The sequence below is a fragment of the Ptychodera flava genome, chromosome 3, assembly GCF_041260155.1.
Source record: "Ptychodera flava strain L36383 chromosome 3, AS_Pfla_20210202, whole genome shotgun sequence".
Taxonomy (NCBI): Eukaryota; Metazoa; Hemichordata; class Enteropneusta; family Ptychoderidae; genus Ptychodera; species Ptychodera flava.
This window is the reverse complement of record NC_091930.1, coordinates 36,192,109-36,216,767: the sequence shown is the minus strand read 5'-3', so window position 1 is coordinate 36,216,767 and position 24,659 is coordinate 36,192,109. Positions and strand designations below refer to the sequence as shown.

Genomic DNA, 24,659 nt, shown 5'->3' with positions numbered 1-24,659 from the left:
TATGTATGTATGTATGTATGTATGTATGTATGTATGTATGTATGTATGTATGTATGTATGTATGTATGTATGTGGAGGGAGGTAGGTAGGTAGCAAGTTATTTGGTAGCATGGAGATGGATGGATTGAGGGACAGAGGGATTGATCGATGGATGTATGCATTATAGTATGTATTCATGGATTCATGTATATGTATTTATTTGCAAATGTGATGGTGGCTAGGTTGGTATGTAAGTAAGTAGGTAGGTATAAGGCGGAGAGCGGCAGTTCATGCAGAAAACGGTCAAAGCAATAAAAGCCTTATTACTGGCGAAGTACGAAGTGATACTTTGTCACGGTGTCTTTACGTGAGGGCGCACTAATTTTGAACTTTGACGACATGACTCTAAAAGACCTTAAAACCATCCAGTCCCCTTAAGGTAGAACGCACCTCGGGGACAGACATTCGGACTCTCAAATTTTTACAATTCTCTTCTGATATACCACATGTGGGGGTTCATTTTAAAGCTCTTGGTGAAAAGAAAACTTTCACCGGCTTAGTTTTTTGAAATTTGAAAATTTTCATTTTTCGCCATAGAGTAAACACAGAGATGGCGGCCATTTTGAATTTCTAATATCGGTAAATCTTGGGTAATTTGTTTCTCTAGTGCCAAAATTTGCACGGTGACCCCATATTTTATTCTTGATTTTGAAAGAGAATGATTGAAAGATTCCTTGAGGAAAGTTAGAGCAAAAGTTTAAGTCTTTCACTTTCGAGGTACATATTACCTTAAGTCAATAGAGTGAATGTTGCTTGACAGGGGCCAGATTCACAATCGGAGTCGCGTCACGTCTAACTGTCGGGCTGGCGTGTATATGTAGCCATTGTTGTCAAATGGGTTTGGGTTTTTACTAGGTAACCAGGAAAGGTCTGCAAAACGTCATCGCTCTTCGCCCTGTCTATGGTTTTCATCCAGTGAACGAAGCAAGCAAAACACTAATAAGTGGTAAAGGTCACGCCAGTGTGATGTCGCCATTGGTACAAGCTGCCTTGTCTCTGGCATGTCTTTGCTTTGTTGCTGCCGAAGACCCGGCGATAGAAATCGCTTCGGGAAAACTGAGCGGCGAGTCGGTGGAATTTTCGCACAGGGACGTCGACATCGTGCGCAAAGTAAACATATTCAGGGGTGTACCGTACGCCAAACCGCCGGTTGGTGACCTGCGATTTCGACCACCCCAGACCGACGTTCGATGGGATGGCGTGTATAGGGCAACTACTTTTGGATCAGCTTGTATTCAAGCTTACGATCCGTTGGAACCCATCACTGAACCCCTGAGCGAAGACTGTCTCTACCTGAACGTATATGTACCGGAAACGACCGATGTAAGTTTTTAGGTCACGTGAACCTCGATATCTTCCCATCCGGATGCTTCGTTAAGCTCCCTGCTGATAAATGCAACAGTCAGTTTGTGCCTTGTGCCAACGTGTGTGTCTGTGTGATCAATGATTTTAACACGATTGGGAATTAATTTGGGATAATTGGATTTTCATATTTTTCAAATTTCTCAAAAGTGTGAGGTGTTATATAGTTGAATGTTGCAATATTACAAATTACTCATAAAAACAAGTGTGTAACGTAAAAAGAAAAGCAGATGAGATTACATTCATAGATTAAATCGACATTGCTTCACCATACAATTATCCCAAATTAGCTCCAGTCGTGTTTTTTGCAGAAATGTTGTGTCTGAGTTGAAAATTGATGTGTCCTGTTACATAATAATATATTCACACAGAGAATGGAATGTGCCCTCTCGCATACCGCCATACAGTGTTTGGAATTGTAGTTGGAAAATGATGAAGTAATTAAGGATTTTAAGTAAGATCAAACAATATAAACATTGATCTGAAAGTTGAAATATAGCTCATAGTTTAACACTCATGATTTTATCCATCGCTGTGGTAATTTTAAGGCTCATTAACGTCTAATGCATGTCGGGGACAGATACTCAGGATATCAATGTACTTCTCTTTTTTAATCATCCACTTGTTGGAACTCATTTAAAGCTCTTGCAGAGAGAAAAAATGTCCATGTCTTTGTTTCCGAAAATCAAAAACATTTTATTTCTACTGATCGAGTAAACACAAGGATGGCGTTCCATTTTGAATTTCAAATATCGGCAAATGTTGGATAATTTGTTTCTCAAGTACCAATATATGCACGGTGACCCCTGATCTAACGCTTGGTTTGGTGATAGAATATAAACTGACGTCTAATTTGTTGATATAAATTTCGTCGAAATGTAAGCGCCAAGCGCCTAAAATAAGTGTTCTCTCCCGAGGCTGAATTAACAAGACGGGCGAAGATGTGGTGCGAATCACCACGAGCGACCGCGCAAGCGGGGGAGGTGAAAATGGTGTTATTTGTTGGCACCTGGGGAGTATTTTTTCGGATTTTTTTTGTAGTATAAAACTCAAAGAAAAAGAAATGTGAGACATTCCAAAACGTTTATTCCAGTTCACTGCTTTCAATGAAAATTACATTTTTTAACGAAAAATTAGCGACAGACATATTTAGCGATGTCGAAATACATAAACACTTACGTGTTCTCAGCCCAATACACGTCACATGTTTACTTAGCTAAGTAGGTTAGCTAACGTTACGGCCCGTGTCGACGTCATGCAAATATGGCTGCCATGGGGAGTTTGCACATGGGCTTATGATCTCGGATGACATCACAAACCCGCAAGATTTGCAAGATCGATGAGATTTTCATTGGCAGCTGCACGATCGACATACACGCTTGCATTCTGCTTAAAATTCCCGTTCAATTTTTTTTCGTAAGTTTTATTCTTGTTTTAAAAACAAAATAAATCTCTCTTATTCATGGCAAGGCCTAGGGGCGCTCAGATTTCACAAGAGGTCACCACGCCCTTGTTACCCTATTCAGGGAGAACACCGGCCTTGAAACCTTAATTGTGTAACTATTTCCAAAACTTTTCTCGACGAAACATTAAGCCATTTTTATAGTTTAGAGTAACTAAAATAGGGGTAGGGGACTGAGTGTCATCATTAAAATATCTCCCGCTCTTAAAATGAAAATACTCTACTTTTTCCATTATCTATCCATCTTGCATGGGTATTTGCTCTCTCTCTCTCTCTCTCTTTCTCTCTCTCTCTCTCTCTCTCTCTCTCTCTCTCTCTCTCTCTCTCTCTCTCTCTCTCTCTCTCTCTCTCTCTCTCTCTCTCTGAAACTTACTCAAACTTGTAAATTAGGTCATTTCAATTCGATCACTCCTCACGTTTGATACCCTCGCCAGTGTATATTACACTTTCCCTTTTTTCATTTTCGAGTCTGGTCCTCTACCTGTAATGGTATGGATTCATGGCGGTGGATTCTACATGGGATCTGCAGCTAAGGGTTATGACAACGGTACACCTCTAGCTGCCATCGGCGAAGTCGTCGTTGTAACCCTGAACTACCGCCTTGGCCCTTTAGGTTTTCTTTCAACAGGTAAAGCACACACTCTCCTTTCGACATTCAACAGAAGATTTGCTGAAATCCATGTCTATGTACATTGAGAACAGCTATATGCATCTTACAAAGTCTGCAAAGTTGTCTTCCACCACGTGCTTTTCGATCGGGAGAGAGACAGAGAGAGGGACAGAGACAGAGACAGAGAGACAGAGACAGACAGACAGGCAGGGGAGGCTTTGAGGGTAGCATAGAGTGAGAAAGGACAACTTTTGAAAAGTCAGTTTTTGCACAAACAACACATGTGAACGCGTTAGTGCAAGGCTGGATGGTACCAAAGAAGATCTCTGGCATTTTAGCCACTACAGACATAACGTTATGTACATCACATCACTTCACATCACATGACTTGCTTGTACAAACATGTTCAATACCGGAAAGGTTCATAACTTTATATTATGACATCTCTGCATATCATATTCGTGGCTCGAAATTACTCTACTGGCTTCCGTCAATCTTACATTGTTACCTGGTATCTTATCTATCTCAGGTGACGAGTACGCTCTCGGAAACTATGGTCTTCTCGATCAGATGGCGGCCTTACAATGGGTACATGACAACATAGAAGGTAGTGAAACGTACAGATATGTTGCCCTGTTTTAATATGACACGGAATGACATAGAATATCATTGTACATAATTCAATTTTCGTTCTGAATCTGCGTATATCATAGAAAGATCTTATTATATATACGAGAGGGCTGTTTGTGTGAATGAAATGGAAGTAATATGTTTTTCTTTCGCATTTTTCTGCTTAGCATTTGGAGGCGACAATAAAAAAGTGACAATATTCGGTGAAAGTGTTGGATCGATGAGCTCGGACTATCTGTTTTTGTCTCCCCTGACAAATGGACTCTTCCAAAGGGTAATCATGCAGGTATGTAAAACCTAAGTCTGATATGAAGCCACCTGTGAGTGATATGTTATGCGTTTGTGACGCATGACGCAAAACGTCTTTTTCCTAATTCGATGAACGAAGCGAGGCCTATATACAGAGGAGAAATATTTCACAGCTGCATTATATTATGCTATTGTGAATTATGTTACTTAATAATAATAATAATAATAATGGGTTCTTATATAGCGCACATATCCACAAGTACATTTGATCAAGGCGCTTTACAAATATTATTACCCCTGGTCACTGGACCTAATATGATACCACTCTACTCCCTGGGGTGCAAACAACAGCTCACATGTGCAGCCAATAAGCGCAGCAGTGCTAAACGCACACATTATAACCACTGTCGTACCAGGTACCCATACTTGTGAAGTTTTACTGTTACACTATGTTATGCTACGGTACGTTAAGGTACGTATATCATGTTATATCATATTATGTTATGTTATGTTCCCTAAGTAAGTCATTTCATGTCATATCCTGTCATGTCGTAAGGTTAAGACAGGGGTTGTATTGCGTTGGTTTTTTGCTTTGAATGTATGCATGTATGAATGTAGGTGAACTCAGCATTTTCCGTTGTTATGTGGGTCACTTTGCCCCACACTCATCATGACCTGAGTTTAATTAGTCTAGAACATTCTAAAGATCACTGCCCTTAATTAATATTTTAAGAGAGATAATTTTAGTACAGTAATTAGCATGTTAATAAAAGTTCTAGATTGTTCTTATATGCTCTTATATAACCACATGAGTATAAATACTGGGACAGCAGGCTTGCAGTCAGAAATTTTGGGATCAAGTCTCTTGTGTGTTACTTCAAGTCTTTGGAAACTCCAAGACCTTCAGTGCCACGCTGGATTTATACTGTGGACTTTGTGCAACTTCCACCCTGCAAGCCAAAGGACTGTTCATTCATCCGACTGACTGTTACAACTCTGAGACTGGACTTTGCCGTCGCAGCTGAGATAAGTAACCTGTACACTTTACAGTTTGTATTCTATCCCTTCACTCGGTTTGCTTTGCGGTTAGTTTTATTTTTCGTAATAAATTTCGTTTTATACGGAAACTAATGAGTTCACCTTTTGTTCGTTTTTTTATCACGTAACAAATTTGGGGCTCGTCCGGGAGACGAATAATTTGAGTCGTTTGACAACATTTTGCCAGTCTTTTCCAAACTACTGTACCTTGTGAACTCAGCGAAATTTAATCATGGCGGAATTCAAACCAGATAAATTTATGGAGGACCTTGATCAGGACGCATTTGATTCCATCAGAAAACAACCTCATAGCACAGGCCAATTTCCTTAAAGTTGAAGTCAAAAGATCTATGCGCAAGAGGGAAATACAGTATAATATTGCAAAACATTTAGTTAATTTAGGCCAATTTGCGGAATCCATCTTGAAAGATTATGAGCCCGAGTGTACCTTTGAAGTCAAAAAATTAGAATTAGAAATACAGGCAGATTTTGCATGCAAGAAATTAGAAATGGAAGAAAGACAGAAAGAGAGGGAATTGGAAATTAAAGAAAAAGAAATACAGGAAAGATTAGAAATGGAAGAAAGACAGAGAGAGAAAGATAGGCAAGAAAGATTAGAAATGAAACGTTTAGAGCTTGGACAGTCAGGAAAATTCTTCCCTTCAGACAATTTTGACATCACTAAGCATTTCAGGTTAGTTCCCCTTTCCAAGAAAAGGATGGTAATAAATATTTCCTTCATTTTGAGAAAATTGCTCAGAATCTGAATTGGCCTAAGGAGTCCTGGTCTATGCTTTTGCAGAGTGCTTTGATGGGTAAAGCAAGAGAAATTTACATTCAGTTGTCATTAGAGCAGGCTTCAAATTATGATTCTTTGAATGAATTAATTGTCAAGGGCTATGAGTTGGTGCCTGAAGCTTATCGTCAGAAATTTAGAGATTGTGAGAAGGCGAAGGATCAAACTTATGTTGAATTTACTCGAACAACAGGTGTTCTTCTGAAAAGGTCAGTTAGAATAATGAAAAATTACGACAACTTGTTTTGATTGAGGAATTTAAAAGGTGCATCGGAGTGACATCAAGACGGTCATCAATGAACAAAAGGCAGATACATTGGAGGTTGCTGCACGTTTTGCCGATCATTATTCATTGACCCATAAATCTTCATTTCTCAGCAAACCATCCCAGTCCTTTTCGTACCGAAACAATGCAGGTAAATTTCAATCCTCCTTTTCATCCAAGAATTTTTCAAAGGAGAGCAGAAAATCAAATGACAACAGTTCACAGAATTCAATTAAAACTTCAACATCATCAGATGCCAAGTCTCAATATCCTTCTGACAAACAGTTTGGTACACTTTCTTGTAATTATTATAAGAAAGATGGCCATTTAGTTTCCAATTGTTTCAAGTTTAAAATAAAACATGAAGGTCAAAGTGGTCAAAGTGGATCTAAGCCCACCGGCTTTATATCTTCATCATCTCAATTAGAGTCTGATAATGTGTGTAACACATTTTCTGAGGTTAAACCCCTCTTATCCCCAATTAATGAGGTCAAGGTCAATTCTTCTCAAGATAGCATTATGGGTATTTTTGAACCATTCATTCATGATAGTTTTATGTCACTTTGTAGTGATTTCTCTTCCGCTACCCCTGTCAACATTTTTAAGAAATACCAGGGTTCCCAGTCTCTTTTGTTGGCAGATACCCTGCCGTTTTCTGAAAAGTCATTTTCAGGTTCTAATCACTACATACCTGTTCCTCTCCATAATGTCAATTTATTTTCAAACTTTATTTCTGCACCTGTGACTTTAGGTATTAGGCCTTTTTTGCCTTTTGAAGGAATTCACCTTCTTCTTGGAAACGACCTTGCTGGGGACAAGGTCATTACTAATCCACTTGTGACTGATAAACCTAGTTTAGATCAGGATCCACGGCCTATTTAGGAAGAGATTCCTGGTTATTTCCTTCATGTGCTGTTACTCGAGCCATGTCAAAGAAAACTTCTGAGAATCAAAATATTCTCAAAAATAATGTCACAGATGTTGACTTAAATGACACCTTCCTCAGTCAGGTGTTTGACACGGATCATTTCGTTATAGCTTGTGGATTTGAAACTTCCAGTAAAACTTCTGCTGACAGGTCAGACATTTTCAACATCAAATCTCATTGCAGAACAACACAAAGACCCAGATATTTTGTGTTTGTTTGATAGGGCTGATGACGAAGGTGAAACTTCAGAAAGTTCTGTTTCGTATATACAAAATCTGGTATTCTCATGCGTAAATGGAGACCTCCAGATGTCTTGATTGATAACGATTGGGCTATAAAACATCAAATTGTAGTACCAAAGCCCTATTGTGCTGAAATATTGCGCCTGGCCCACGAAACCCCTTGGGTTGGTCATTTAGGAGTCAGGAAAACTTATCATAAAATTCTCAGTCACTTTTATTGGCCTAATCTCAAGGATGTAGCACATTTCTGTAAAACTTGTCATACATGTCAAATGGTAGGAAAGCTATCCCTTCAGTGGTAAGTTTTATTTTTCGTAATAAATTTCGTTTTATACGGAAACTGCTGAGTTCACCCTTTGTTCGTTTTTTATCACATAACACCGTATAAAACTAAATTTATTACCAAAAAATAAAACTAATTGCTAAGTAAGGGATAGCACACAAACTGTAAAAGTGTACAGGCTACTTATCTCTGTTGGGACGGCAAAGCTCCAGTCTCAGAGTTGTAACAGTCAGTCGGATGAATGAACAGTCCTTTGGCTTGCAGGGCTGAAGTTGCACAAAGTCCACAGTATAAATCCAGCGTTGGCAGTGAAGGTCTTGAAAAGTCTTGAAATTAATACTGCTGGAGTTTCCAAAGACTTGAAGTAACACGCAAGAGACATGATCCCAAAATGTCTGACTGCAAGCTATGCTGGCCCCTATTTATACTCATGTGGTTATATAAGAGCATATGAGAACAATCTACAACTTTTATTGACATTCTAATTATTGTTCTAAAATTATCTCTCTTACACATCTAATTGAATTTCCAGGAAATTCCAAACATGACTAATTGAATTCAAGGTTGTGAGGTCATGAAGGGCGGTGACCTTGAGAATGTTCTAGACTAATTAAACACAGGTTATGGGTGTGGGGGAAAATGACCTACATTACAGTATGTATGTATGTATGTATGTATGTATGTATGTATGTATGTATGTATGTATGTATGTATGTATGTATGTATGTATGTATGTATGTATGTATGTATGTATGTATGTATGTATGTATGTATGTATGTATGTATGTATGTATGTATGTATGTATGTATGTATGTATGTATGTATGTATGTATGTATGTATGTATGTATGTATGTATGTATGTATGTATGTATGTATGTATGTATGTATGTATGTATGTATGTATGTATGTGTGTATGTATGAATGTATGTGCTACTATACATGTGTGTGTACATTGGTAAATACGTGGTGAAAGGAAGAATGGATATTGAATCACTTTTATTTTTACAACGTCTACAGAGCGGCAATACGCCCATTAAAGGATTTATTGGCACAGATTCGCACCTGCAAAGAAGAAAGGCCCATGCTCTCGGTACAGTGCTCGGATGTGAGCGAGAGACCACCGAAGAACTGATGAGGTGCCTTCGTAATCTGCCATCCGAGGATTTTAAAGATGCTTCGGACAACGTTAAAGCAAAGGTGAGTGCTAATGTTGCTCCGATTTCTACTTCAGTACTCGGGAAAACAGCAATTTTACATGTTGACCTAAACCTGGACTATTAAAGTTTATCGGCGTCGACGCAGTGTGTGCTTTTTACTGTAATGCGTGATCAATGTTCTCTATGAGGCACCTCCAAATGCCGTTGCCTCGAGATCAAATTCCGAACAGAGGCGGCGTTTTCATCATCATTCCTATAGATCGGATCAGGGTAGATTGAACTGGCCTTGGTTTTACGACTTTGTATGTCCAAGTGATAAATTGACTTTTAAATTGTTGTACCGAAGAATATTATATTGACATTATTTACTTTTGTCGCTACAGGACATGATTGCAAATATCATCGGGCAAGAACTCGGCGTGATTGCATTTACCCCAGTCGTCGACGGCTACTTCCTGACTGAGGATCCATCCACCATTGTTGAAAAGATGTCTTTTCCAAACTCGGGTATAGATATCATGTTAGGCAACTTGGCTGACGAAGGGATGTACTTCGTTAGCATGGTCTTGCCCGAGGTGTGGAATGAGCCTTGGGTATCGATGAACAGGACTGTGTACGAGTCTCACGTGAACACTTTCCTAACCGACGGCAAAATGAAGACCGACCCGGCAGTCCAGGAGGCAATTAGACTCATGTACGTCAACTGGGAGAACGCCGATTTCGATGACGCTGATTACGTGGACTCCCTCAGCCAGCAGCTCGGGGACATGTACTTTGTATGTCCGACAGACATATCAGCGCGAGCGTACGCCAAGGCCGGTTTCAACGTATACAAGTACCACATCACCCACACGCCGAGCAAGTCATTCTGGCCCTTGAAGTGGATGAAAGCTGCACACGCCGAAGACATACCGATTGTCTTCGGCTGGCATTTCGTTGATGGTATGGACTGGGATGTATCCAAAGAGGAAGTCAATATGATACTTACGGTGATGAAATATTGGACCAACTTTGCCAAAACTGGGTGGGTAGTACCAGTGTTTTCACTGCATGTTCACTGAAGGGGGCACTTTGTGCCCCATTCATCAAAATTAGGGGGCAGACTTGACATTTTAGGGGCAGAAACAACAGCAAATTCACAGGCCACTACACTATGCGCTTGGGTCACCATCATATGGGCGTATTTGCTTGCTGTGTTTTCGCGCTGTCAGTAACTTTTAAAGGGCAGAAAGTGGTTCGAAATGCGCAATTTGCTCAACTAGGCAGTCGAGAGAAAACCCTGACCCCGGGTACACATACATTCACCATGATACTCGCAGAGGTTTGCATTCACACAAGTATTGTCTGTTTATCCCCTGACTAGTGCAAGGCTAACACATTTTTAAACGGGGTCGTATAATACGTCATGATGTAAAGGCTAATTAAGCCCGAATAAAACCCTAATACAAAATATCGACGCAAAATTTGATGGTGAAAATTATGAGATGCTAGAGGATACAGCATTATGGGTATTACAAAAAGTTTCAGGATTTGCATTTATATCCAATGATTTTCATCTCTACAAAACCCAAAATTGAGTTTTACGATTGGTGATTTGCTAAGTGGTAAGACAATGTAATCACTTTTACTAAATGTAGGTCGTTTGATGAGTCTTAGGGAAGAAATCCCAATTTTTTGAAAATAAGCTGATATATGACGCGAATTTTCAAAAATCTAATGATATTTTCGTCTCAAAGTCTCAGATTTGTGTACGTGTTTCAACATTCCAGTAACCCCAACCTCCCGAACGAGGATACGACATTGTCCGAGGAAGAGGTCCAGGGCATGTGGCCTCTGTTTAAAGTACCCGGATTAGCATACAAAGAACTCTCGCTAAAGATGGAAACCAAACGAGCTCTGAAAGCCAAGGAGTGTGCATTCTGGAATGATTTCATTCCTAAGCTGATGTCTATTAAAGGTAAATGTCCCTTCATACAGCCAGAATGGAGAAGCTGTTTCGCCTTAATGTATGATCTTGACAACTGAATGACCTTGCTTCATTCCCAGTGTCAACAGATATTCAATCTTGTACATGTATTAAAGTTTGTCTGTACCGTTGGCAATACGGGAACTATAGCCATACAGTCTAAGTTGAGGAGTTGCCAACACTGCCAGGAGAAACTATAATCTGGCAGTAGTACCAGTCGATCACAAGAAATCAACTCTGCGAAAGTTTAAATAATTGTCCTGGAACGAGGTCAGCCGCAGCCAAAAAAACTACACCATATCCGCACAAACAATGATGCTTGCAAATGATGCGTTTTGAGCGGGATGTGTGTGGATTTGTGTTGTTGCTTTGACTGTACTTCGTTACCTCCTTCCAGACTAGTTTTAATTTTTGCAGAGTTGATTTCTTTATTATGGACCTATATACTGCCTAGACGACAGTGTCCGCGACTCCCCACTATTGAAAGTATGACAGTCTAGTTTCTGTTTTGCCAAAAGATAAATGCAAAACACTGTTCTAACAGGGAATCCAGTTGGAAGTGCTTTTGTTAGTGTCAAGGCTATTACTGTAATAAACCAGCTGAATCTAATTAAGGTAGTATGCGCCTCGAAATTGAAAGACAACCCCTTTACTCTAATTTTCCTCAATGTAACATTCAACGGTTCTCTTACCAAATTAACAATAAAAATCAGGGGTCACCGTTACAAATTAACCAACATTTTGAGATATTTGAAATTCAAAATGGCCGTCATCCTTGTGTTAACTCTATGTAGAAATTAAAAATTTTGGATTTTCGAAAAAGCTAAGTCGGTGATGCTTTATTCTCCGACAGCTTTAAATTGAGCCCCCATAAGTGGTAGACCAGAAAAGAATTAAAGAACTTTGAGAGTCCAAATATCTGTCCCCGAGGCGCGTTCTACCTTGAAGAATGATAACTAAATTAAGCATAGGGTGATTTGATGACTGTTTGACCTAGAGTGTCGGTTACGTTATGACTTGAAATTTGAAAAATAGCTGTCTGAAAAGCCTTTTTATGACATCACATCAACACAAATTCATACCAAATACCCAACGATGCTGTCTCATGTCAGGACTATGGATTCTGCTTTTTACCAATTCATATGCTTTATCTGTCTTTCAAATAAGTTTTCTTCACCCGGTCTCTGTTGTACCTTGCGTTAAGCGTATACCAAGTCACTGCATGATCCGAATCGTCAAATCCTACTTTTTTGTTTGTTTTCTTCAAACAGACTCAGCGGAGAAGTGTTCACCAGAGAATGATGAATCAAGGAAGTATGCAGAGGAGGCGAACATTAATCAGTAGACATGAATCTAACATTGGACTCGCAGATGGATTGACATTCACCTTTCACATGCACTAAATGAAGGCAAATACCCTTTTACAACCTTACATCTCACACGCCATGCTGCACGGGACCCTAGCCTGTATGGACTACTTTTTGATGGAAACAGGCGGAACGTTAAAAAAATTGTCATGGGCTGTGAGGCAGATAAAGTTACAGTTGAATATTTTACGAATTCAAAACTCTCAGGAGCGTCTCCTCATCTTCCGCAGGCAGTGGCTATAGGGGGTATACTTTTTCAGACTCATTTTTAATTTGATGAAAGTAGTTCGGGTCAAATTGCGATAAAATTGAGTGATGGGGCACGATACGTTGCATATGAGGCAAGTATAAAAAGTAGAGTTCAATTATACTGGGTGAGATAGGTATTTAATGCTTTCAACTCCAGTGGTTAGTTATTTGCTGTTTAGATTGAAGTTTGATTAAAATTCAAGTAATATTTCAAAACTAAGAAAACTTGAAGCGTTCACCAATTATATGCACATCAACTGTATCGTGCATTATTGATTAAAAACTGCCCTCAGTAGCAAACTTTACCATTTGAGCTAGGCGATCATAATGTACATTATTGAAGTTTCCTCAAATCATCAAATTAATTGAGTCACTGTCTAAATATCCTGCCTCTCAGCCGCCGCTTGTTTTGGCAAAATATGCATCAGGGACAGAAATTTGCATTCTCAAATTTTTACAATAACACTTTACTGTTATCAGTCTATTATCCAACGCCCACTAACCCCCAATGGGACAATGAGAAGTAAAGTGCCTTGCTCAGGGGCACAACACCGTGCTAGAGTCTTGAACTCACCGTCCTCCGACAATGAGTCCATTACTCTGGACCTACCGGGTCTTGAACCGGGTCTCGAACCAACCATCCTCTGATAGTGAGTCCGTTGCCCTACCCACTGGTCCACGGTGTCTTTTGTAAGGTTTATTTTGAATTTCCTGGAGTAAGTTGATTGTTTAGTCTCAGTTTTGCATAAAATCGAAATTAAATGTTTTGCCGTTTAGGTAACACAGGGAGGCGGCCATTTGAATTTTAAACATCGGTAAAAGATAAATACATGTAATTTGTTTTCTATATCGAAAACTCCTACGGTGTTCTTTGCTTTTTATTCTTGATTTGGTAAGAGTGTGATCGAAAGTGTTAAGTTAAGACGTAATGTATCACCTTAAAGTTTGCTATTCATTCGCGAAAGAGCAAATATATATCTTAGTAATCGAAAAACGCTAAAAGTTAAGACATTTTTGAATAAAAACTATTGATATTGCCGTTCAGTTGTCAATTGAAGATGTACATAGCAACCGGACAGTGCGGTGCGTCGTCGACTTGACTTGGTAACTATAACGACACCGCAAGATGTTTTATATATCTTTGATGAATTTTCAAACTCAGGCTTTACATCCAATGTGCCTATTTGCCGAAGAGAAAAAAAAAATACTTCCCAAGTTAACTTTGCGGCCATTATTGCGTTTGTTATTATCTGTAAAGGAAATGTCGACATGCAAATATGCATACATTTACGGACAATGGACGCTAGCACTTGATAAAAAAGTTTTCATCTTTTTTTATGATAGCAACGCTTGCAGATAAGTACTCGTACCTTTGAGAAATATTTTCCCAATATCAGAGAAATAATAACGTCCATTCTCATATCCGGTGTTTGCAATGTCGTGTAAATATTTGATCTGTCTTCAATTTATCTCGCTATTCATGTTTGCAAGAAAAACAGAACAAATTGCTTTAAATAAAAAATGTGTGAAGTTAAACAATCACTTTTCTGCAAAGACGAATAACGCACATCACAAAGCGTTAAATAATTAAGCGTTATGGATGGTGAGAAATCTGCGATCCGTTTGACTACCTTGGAGTAATGCAATTGAATGTTCCTTTTCTTTAAATTCACTCATTCCATAAACTCATGTATGAACAAGAGTATTCACAACAGTTTGTATAAATATAACGACGCGTTCATTGAAAAGTATAATGGTGTGGAGTTAAATTCCAAGAAGGTATACAATGCAAGGTACATGAATATTCCCTATTGATAAAGAATAATTAGCATAAAATCTAATACGGAAACATTGCTCATTAATATAATTTGCATAAAAATTTACTAATATACCTCTCATCTCGCACTAAGATAAAGAATGGGCTTAGTTCATCGGTAGGCTGAAAGGAAGCCTTTCAATAACCTAGGTTTTACATCATCTTTATGCTTTTGCTTTGTGCAATGAGCATAGAACGACTACCATATATACCTAGAGGGCGGTCATCATGAATTCTTATAGTCGGCTACCATGAAAGCTATGATATTACTGACGAAAGATACACATGAAGGGGAAGCTTGTCAATCAATCCTGCAGTCCACAAACAAAGAGACAGAACCAATTTTTCCTTACGTTTCACTTTCATGTAAAGTACCCACATATTTATATTACAAGGTTAATATAAATTTATAATAAAAAGGTTGCTACATATAACATATATTTATAATGTATAATATATTACACAATTAAAAGCCCATAAAAACGGATAAATATTATAATGCAACAATAAATTATGTGAAAATACAAATTGATAAAAGTAGTTTACAATTAATACACTTAACTGCTGATGGTGAAACGCTTTCACTACATCGCGCCGTCCAGTGTTTGGGATATCCACGCCCGGAGGGTAATATTTCAAAGTTATAGGGCGTGCAAGGGATGATTCGTTGAATTAGTTATTGCTCTTGTGTGCATTCCGCCACATGTCATCGTTAATAATACGCTCGGATAGAGCTTGGTCTAGTTTATCGATAACCTTTGCGGCAGTGCAATGTAGATTTGCAATGGTTTGTTGCGTTTCGTGATAAAAAGGGGGAACATGAAACGGTAGATATTACCGTAAGTTATGAGTGTCAGGTTTAACAATGCTACAATAGCCTGAATGAAAAATCCAAATCGACGCTGACAGTCTGCAAAGTATTTGTATATAACATGCAGCCTCTGCTGACTTTTCCACAGATAAGAAGAGCTTATTCACCCTTTGAGCGCCAAAATCAATTTTCGCAATAATTATAAAATATAGCTCAGTCATTTTTTATGCAAAATTTTACCAAAATTTTGAAAATAAACTCTAACCGATGAAATGTGATATCTATTTGGTCCAAAATTAATTCAAAATAACCAGAAAAATTTATAAAAATTGGTAAAATGTAGCACTGAAGTTTTTGAGGGGCAAAATTACAACACTCAGAGAGTTAACATTCTAAATGCAACACGAGTTATGCTGATATTGTCGGTCTTTTGTTGATAAACTCTACATATTCATACAATAATTAAGAATGATTAAAGAAGGGCATATCTAAGTAAATGGTGTTATGCACACCTTTTCCCTTCAATACAAACAAAGGCAACCATCGTTGGAACCCGTGTTTATTATACAGAGACGCCACTTCCGGATTTCGTGAAACTGTTCTTAGCACATGATGTTATGAATCTGTAAGATACGGTAATCCCTAATACGTCACTTTTTGTAGTACCATTAACTAAAAGTGTCAATAAATATCCCGCTTGTGTAACCGTAGAAAAGCACCATTATCCAAAAATTCAAGTGCTAATTACAGTTACCGCCTCTACCCTCACAACTTTTGCATAACACATTTAAGCGCCATTCAGTAGGGATATGCGACGTCAGTGCAGCGCTTTGCTGTACCAGTTCTTTCCATTACCGTACCATATCGATGTAGTACGATTCGGTAGTGATAGTGTTGTATTCTTTCTACGCCGTACCGGGTCTTTTGTGCACCCGTAGTGTACTTTACGTATACTTTCCATTTCTTGTCACGTAGACTGCACTCATGCGGCGACTCTAAAAAAAATAATGGCCCTTCATAACTTTTCGGCATCTATCGACAGGTGGAGAGAGTCTGTGGATAAGTTATCTGTATCCGTGATATGGTAACTATGCGTCAACTGCAGGTTGGACTGCTTGTATACCTTCACTACTATATTTGCTTTCTTGCAAGGACAATGCACTAGTATTCAACGTGCACTCGTATTAATGTTAATAGTTTGCACGCGTGATCGTTGCGAATATGAACGACATGAGCACTTCTTTACCAGAAGGGAAGCGGCTCTTCTGAACGATGAGTTCATTGCACTGTAGATGATGAAGTTCCAGAAGCTGTTTGACGCCGCAAAGATTGCAGCCAGTCTGTGTATCCAGTCGGGCAGAGTCAGATCATGTTTACCAGTGATCAAGTAGAAGAGTGCCAACCCAGTGTACGGTGTCCATGATACCCAGAAAGCGGTCGTTACTGCAATGAACATCCTTACTGCTTTCCATTTTGCCGCGTCGGTGGTGCCATTTCCAGCTCGACCCCGATCTTCCTGACGGCCAGTCACCTGGTGGTCCCTGATCCGTTTGATCTGGCTTCTGGCGATTACTACGATTCGAACGTACAGTATAACCATAGCTGCAAACGGAATAAGTTGAAGCATAATGTAAGCGAGGATGACTCGATGGCCACTGTAATGGGACATGCAACCGTATGAAAGGTTGTTGTAGCGGTAAAAGTCACGACCCACCGCCAATAGAGAGACCGAATAGAACGCCATGGAAATCCAGCCTGCCAGAGCCATCACCACTGCCCTCTTCCGTGTAATTATGACAAGATAACGAAGGGGCCAGTGTACTGCGATAAACCTATCTACAGCCATCAGTAGCAATGACATCGTTGTTGTTAATGTAGCAGTGTGCATGGTAGCGCCTAACACAGCACATAGCGGGAAAACGGAGGCAATGACAGGCTCCTGTGTCACACAACCGATCAGAGATGTTGAAAATGCCAACCCTGTCACGAGATCGGAAGTGGCCAGGGAAATCGCGAAACATCGCCCTCCGACTGGCAAAATCTTGTCATTGCTGCTGAAAATGACAATGTTCATTACGTTGCTGATGATGATTAGGACCGCGGTGACGAAAATTGGCATCGCCTCTGTAACGATAAGGTTAAGATCAATGTCTCGTTTGCCAATCGTTGTATTCATGTCGCCGCAGGGTGGATCGTACTCAGCTTGTCTGATGGCTGTTGTAATGTACAGAGTATGCGATGTATCACTGAGTTCTTGTCAGTATGACCAGCACCGTCTGCAAAAGCCTCGCAGGAATAATTATTAAGTAGAGATAATTCTGGTATTTATACATGTAATCTGAACTCTGTAAGGTGTGGCTGTGTGACGGTCATTCTTTTTTGCCATTTTATATTTTCCTATCAATAATCATCTGGTATGATCGTGTCAGTCTCGTCAAGGTGTCGTTCTGATTGGAACACAGCACGTGTGCCGTCAGTAAAAGCAAAAATGGCTGTTGTACCAGAGCTAAAAAGGACCCCAGAACGAGCATAGAAGCTTAATTTTGGACAAAGCGCGTTTCGAAAGCAGAATGCTAGAACTGTTACGCCCTCCCTTGTTGATATTTTATCTCGAAGCGTCCCTCAAGCGGCCATGGCGTGTAAAGGTTTGTTCAAGATCGTACGAGGAGTTAGTAGATAGCGTCATACTTTTAATTAGTCAATGGTAAAGATTTCAACGAGAACAATCGAGAAGGCTATATTCCATGGCGTGATCATGTTTTATCTTAAGATACAATCAAAATCTAGCGGGATATTTCCACATGATGAACATTGTATATCGATGATAAATTAAGTTATGTGAGCATTTCTTTACAAGAAAGGAAGCGGATCTTCTGAACGATGATTTAATTGCACTGTAGATGATGAAGTTCCAGAAGCTGTTTGACGCCGCAAAGATTGCAGCCAGTCTGTGTATCCAGTCGGGCAGAGTCAGATCATGTTTACCTGTGATCAAGTAGAAGAGTCCAAACCACCCGTACGGTGCCCATGATACCCAGAAAGCGGTCGTTACTGCAATGAACTTCCTAACTGCTTTCCATTTTGCCCCGTCGGTGGTGCCATTTCCAGGTCGACCCCGATCTTCCTGACGGCCAGTCACCTGGTGGTCCCTGATCCGTTTGATCTGGCTTCTGGCGATTACTACGATTCGAACGTACAGTATAACCATGACTGCAAACGGAATAAATTGAGGTAGGCTATAGCAACTCCATGGCCACTGTAATGGGACATGCAACTTGAAGTCGATCGTGTTTTAAAATGGTGTAAAATGCTGTCAAGACAAACGGACAAGAGGCTATTGCTTACTCTGCTTGAACGAAGTGACACAAAATTGTGTCTAATGACGGTATCTTCCTTACATTGTTTAGACAGTCTAACAAACACCGAAGTCGTTCATACACTGCCCAATCGTCCACTTCTAGTAGAAAATTTTCCTATTATAGCACAGACAAAAGGACAATTTGGGAACTCAAACATAGTTACTGTTATAAATGGTGAATTTGTAACTCAGTGCCGCGGCATGCACCAGCAATTCAAAGATCGAATACCAGGATTGCTCATTAATTATATGCATATCGTGAATTATTAATTGTTGAAAGAAAATACCGACAGGTGTGCGTGTAACTGTGCTGCACACATCGTGCTTTGGCCGCATTCCACCTTTGGTTTTGATCATCTCCCTTATCCATACTTTTCCAGGTAAATTTAGAGGAACTATATTTGCATAACCGTAAACATTATTAACATCTCAATATCAATATCCCAATATAGATTTCGTCAGCAAAATTGTGACTTTAACTTCAGGGAACACAAAAAATGTGGTCGGCTGTAGAGGGAAAGGCATTCGGCTCTTATGTTGAAGCTCATTTTAAAGCTCGTGAAGACGTTAAGTTTTCACTCCACAGTTCTGCGAAAATCGAAACTTTAAATTGTTGTCACACAGCACCGGGATGGCGACCATTTTGAACGTCAAATATCGGTAAAAGTTAAGAATGCCGCCTTTGTTATACGAAAATTTGCATTTCGTACCTTATTTTTATTCCTGATTTGGTAAGAGTAGGGGTGACAATTTCCTCAAGGAAACTGTGAGAAAAGGTTCAAATCTTTGAGTTTCGGGCCGCGTAGTGAAGGTAGTATGCACCTCGAAAGTGTAACACTTAACGTTTAAAGTTTTGCTCAAACTTACCTGAATGAAACTTTCAGCCATTCTCTTACCGAACCGAGAATAAAAATTGGGGGTCACCGTTCAAACTTTGGTACTAGATAAAAAATAACCCAAGATTTACCGCTTTTTGAAATTCAAACTGGCCGCCATCCCTATGTTAACTCTATGGAGAAAAAATAAAATTTTCTATTTTAGAAAAACTAAGCCGGTGAAGTTTGTTTTTACACCAAGGGCTTTACCAGATGTGAGCTGAAGGTACTCACGTGTTTTACAACTGGTTCATTAATAGTAGTACGCTTAACAGAACAATCAGATATCTGTTATATCATTACATGTAGCAGGTTTCATTACGAACACGTGAACACGTGAGCTAAAAATGAACACCCACAATTGGTATATCAGGAAAGAATTGTAAAAGTTTGTCCCCGAGGCATGTTCTAGCTTAACCCTTTCACCCCCATTCCCTGTGTATAGGTCCAACGTTTACCGTAGAAAACAATGGATTTGGGACAAACCATGGTGGTGAAAGGTTAAATAAATGCCGTGATTGAGAAGTGTAAATACTTTTGGTAATGAAAACAACGACTCAAGCTGTCCGGCGGTCAAATAATCACTGTCGATTGAGTCACAGTCAATTTCACTGCTATCATACTAAGGCCAGTTCATATAGCTGACGATATGAGTTGTGTTCCATTAATTCCCCATGTTACGCAAAGGAATCGGAAGAAAACTTGCACTTGGTTCAAATACTGTCACAAAGTGTACGGCAAAGTCTTAACGAACTTTTAACTAGTTGTAGACAACCCAGGGTGGCAGGCTGGGCACGCCACTTTCAATCCCCGACAATAACAACATCCTGTCGCCGCTCAAACAGCAAGGAAAATAACTGAAAGCGATCTATTTCCTGTCAATTTTTAATGCAGATTCTATTTCTCAAAAAACAAAACAAAATAAACATCAATGATTCATTTGCGAAAAAAAGCAAATAATCTTCTTAGATAATCTTCTCAATGCGAAAACGACAACGGTAAGATATTTATGAAACTAAATATCCACCTATCACAAGTTATAAATCAAAGATGTGCAAGCCAGCAGAAAGTGCGTGGTCGATTTGACTTGGTATCCATGACAACATCGCAAAGTTTTCTTCGTATCATTGATTCATTTCTCAAATCAAAACGTCCCACCAAATGTGGCTATTTGCCGAAGCAAAAAAAATTCCGCAATTATGTAAACTTTGCGTCTATTATTGAGGTTCTTATCACCTGTAAAGGAAATAGGGTAAAGCATACATTTTCTATCAATGGACAGCAGCACCAGACTCGAAGATCAGTCGAGAGCGCCCCTGAGCGGCGGATCTTCAGTTTACGGTGCACCTGATAAAAATGTTTTCACGCTTCTTTTCACGATGGTGAGGCACAGAGATAAGTACCTTCAAGAAATGTGGAAAAAATCTTTTGTAACAATTTTAATAATTTTTTTCCCGATATGGAAGAACAAATAATAGATAATGTAATATTTAAACAGTTGAAGCAACAAGGTAATATAATCTGAAGAAAACCCAGAGCAAGTGAAAAAAATCGCTTCATATCAATTATGGGGGTAAAAAGGAGATAAACTTTTGCCCAAACGTCTTTTACATCCATGTATTATTCAACTGCTTCACTGTTGCTTCTGCACAAGAGCCGAGTCACTCACTCCTGATAAAACTCAAAGAGACTGCAATTTTAATCAACATGCCATGGCAGTTATTACCTTAACGCGTGTAAACCAGCATAGATGCTTCTGCAGTATTCAAGTAGGCATCGCCTCGATTCAGAAGTAATATCCTGCACAACTGTGTATATAATATATATCTATCTATATATATATATATATATATATATATATATATATATATATATATATATATTTATATATATATGTGTGTGTGGTGTGTGTGTGTGTGCATGTGTGTTATTCCTATACCACCTCTGCTATCACGTTGATATATATATATATATATATATATATATATATATATATATATATAATATATATATATATATATATTATATATATATATATATGTGTGTGTGTGTGTGTGTGTGCATGTGTGTATTCCTATACCACCTCTGCTATCACGTTGATATATATATATATATATATATATATATATATATATATATATATATATATATATATATATATATATATATTTACATTTTGTTTTATCGTCTACCAGTTGTTGGGCTCAAAATCTCTTGTGATTTGTGTCCGAAAGCTATTTGTACATTGGATATTCTGAATGTGTTTTCGAAATCCGCAAAGGTGGAATTACGTCGAACAAATAAGAATCATACCATTTAGTGGGAAGCCACATTTTAAGTTTTAATGGTTTTCGTGCATTCGTCTTTCGTATCCATGTCACCATTGAGAATTAGTCGCGTGCATGAATTGCTCGAATGAATGAATGAATGAATAATAGAGTTAGAGGCGATGAAAGGGATTTTGCCTGACATGTTGTTTGTCCCCGTGTTCTATAAGGGAAAGCTGATATTATAAGAGCCATTAAATCTGCCGTATTCACTTCTTCTATTTTCACACACAAATCGATGGATTAATCATCCTGTAAATATTGACTATTTTATCGAGTTTATTCGATATTATCTCATCTGATAGGGAGAGTGGTATCTACCCCTATCAGAAATGAACTTCGATATATTAGACTTCAATGTTGCCTGTCTACAGCCTACTCCTGCGTTGCGGTTTACTTTTGAAAGGAGGGAGGTATCGGTGTGGGGTCAAAGTTGCCGAATGCTACGGATTGACAGAAATTCAGACAAAATTTTTACATTTTTTATCGTCTACCAGTTTTTGGGCTCATTTTGCACCTCTTAGGGTAAGAAAATGTTCACCGTCTTAACACGTCGTATATCGAAAACTTTGTTTTTCCCCATTGAGGTAACACAGGGATCGCGGCCATATTGAAATTTAAATGTCGGTAAATGTTGGGTAATTTGATTCTCCAATACCAAACTTTGCACGGTGAGTCCTGAATTTCATTCTTGATTTGGTAAGAGTATAGATGAAAGATTCATTGATGGGCAAAGGTTGAAGTCTTTCACTTTGGAGGCGAGTACTACCTTAAGAGCACACATCATATTCTCCCCTCACATCCTATAACTTCAAGTTGGACAACTGTAGCCGGAATGAATCATCATTGTCCAGTCATTGTTCAATAATGCTATCACCGCCATGTCATCTTTTCTGGAACAGTTTTTCCCCCTCAATCACTGTGACACTGTATTTGCTTTGAGCCGACACATGTCGTGACATGTGTTAACGCTTTGAGCGCCAAAGTCACTCTATGTCACTTTTACAAAATATACCCCACTCAATTTTTTGCTGATTTTTGCCAAAATTTTGATAGAAAACTGTAGCCAATGAAATATGATGTCCATTTTGTTCAAAATTATCAAAAACTTGCAGGAAAATTCATAGAAAATGGTAAAATGTTGCACTAAAATTTTCATGGGAAAAATTACTGCTCCTAAAGGGTTGAACATTATTTCAAAGTCTGACAAACGAGCAGCAACGTGTACATTTTCCTTCATAATCTCTTGTGATATGTGTCCAAAAGCTATTAATAATAATAATAATAATAATAATAATAATAATAATAATAATAATAATAAATTAATTATTATTATTATTATTATTATTATTATTATTATTATTATTATTATTATTATTATTATTATTACTTAAAAAAAACGCTTTACATGTAAAAACATCTCAAAGCGCAGTACAAAACTGTTCTAAAAAGATCTAAAAATACTGTTTAAAAAGATGTGTTTTAAGATTTAGCTTTAAAACTGATAAAAGAGCAACATGAACGCAATAAAAATGGCAGCCTATTCCACAAACGGAAAAAGCCCTGTCACCGTAAAAAGTTGTGTTAGAAATAGGTTGATAAAGCATATATGTACTATGAACGGAAGAACGTAAGGCACGACCAGAAGAGCAAATGGTTAATAGTTCCTGAAGATATACAGGGGCCATGTCATGTAAAATATTGTATACAATACAGAGAATCTTAAATTCAATACGTTTCTGTAGGGGTAACCAATGTAATCTACTCAACACAAGGGTAATGTGATCTGATTTATTTGTTCTAGAAACTACACGTGCTGCCGAGTTCTGGATTAACTGAATCTTATTGAGTAGATTGCAAGGCAGACCATAAAGAAGACTATTGCTATATTGGATATTCTGGATGTGTTTTTGAAATCCGCACAATCGAACAAATAAGAATCATACCGTTTAGTGGGGAAGCCACATCTTGATTTTAATGGTTGTCGTGCATGTAGCTTTCATATCCATTTCACCATACAGAAATAGTCGTTTCATGTTCTTTATGTAGGGCCGACATGGTTGTAAGGCTGCGTTGTGAAATGTGCCTGCCCGACTTTTGGCTTTGCTGGATTTCGTCGAAAAGTACGAACTGAGGTCAACTTGTCGACAACAATGGTGAGGGCACATTAACCATATATGTGAATTCTTCTTGACAATCTAAAGAACTATGAGTCATGGTATGCATGGTCATAGTGCGCTGAAACGCGCGTCCAAAGGTTTCTGTGCTGACACAACATGACTGATACTGACAGCCGCTGTTAAATCGCATTTACACCCACCACTGCGACAATTTACAAACATGTGCACTACCTTGCTTTGTCACCTTCTGAAACGTCTCAACGTTTTTTTCTGTGTTGATATATTTCAAGACGAGAATTTTCTATCTCCGTGGATACCTCTGCAAGTAATATGAACTCTGCACCCATATTTATGGTCTGGACCCGTTACCAGGTCACTCAGTCTTTGGTTAAAACAATAAATAAGTCAACTTTCCGAGGTCGGGGAATTAGGTTACATGTCATGAGCTGGCAACCAATAGTTCATATTCTCATGACGTCAGGCAACTCCATCATTAGCCGACCGAATTGACACCATGGCTGACGAGGTGTGTGTGTTCACGATGACTGTCGCACGAATCGCCGTGTTCGTCGCATTTCTGCTGGGTTCCGTTGCCGCCGACGATCCGATCGTAGAGGTGAAGTCGGGAAAAGTCGCCGGCAGAGTGGTGGAGTTCGCGCACAAAGACGTTGAGGTCAAACGTGCTGTGCACGTCTTTCGAGGTATA

At 38.8% G+C, this 24,659-nt stretch overlaps 2 protein-coding genes across 2 annotated transcripts; one reads left to right on the top strand and one right to left on the bottom strand.

The window, feature by feature from the left end:
* The first annotated feature begins 896 nt into the window (after nucleotides 1-896).
* LOC139129913 (acetylcholinesterase-like) lies at nucleotides 897-13,709 on the top strand. The gene is made up of 8 exons (XM_070695605.1): nucleotides 897-1,362; nucleotides 3,332-3,491; nucleotides 4,003-4,080; nucleotides 4,271-4,389; nucleotides 8,925-9,104; nucleotides 9,448-10,088; nucleotides 10,834-11,021; nucleotides 12,302-13,709. Exons 1-8 carry the CDS (start codon nucleotides 1,006-1,008, stop codon nucleotides 12,373-12,375), a joined length of 1,797 nt encoding a protein of 598 aa, XP_070551706.1. The 5' UTR covers nucleotides 897-1,005; the 3' UTR covers nucleotides 12,376-13,709.
* A 1,058-nt stretch (nucleotides 13,710-14,767) lies between these two features.
* Nucleotides 14,768-18,481, bottom strand: LOC139129255 (adenosine receptor A2b-like). Its single transcript, XM_070694899.1, has 3 exons — nucleotides 18,259-18,481; nucleotides 16,520-17,487; nucleotides 14,768-14,773 (listed from the first exon to the last, which is right to left on the bottom strand). The coding sequence occupies exons 1-3, from the start codon at nucleotides 18,479-18,481 to the stop codon at nucleotides 14,768-14,770; spliced, it is 1,197 nt and encodes a 398-aa protein (XP_070551000.1).
* Nucleotides 18,482-24,659: the final 6,178 nt, after the last annotated feature.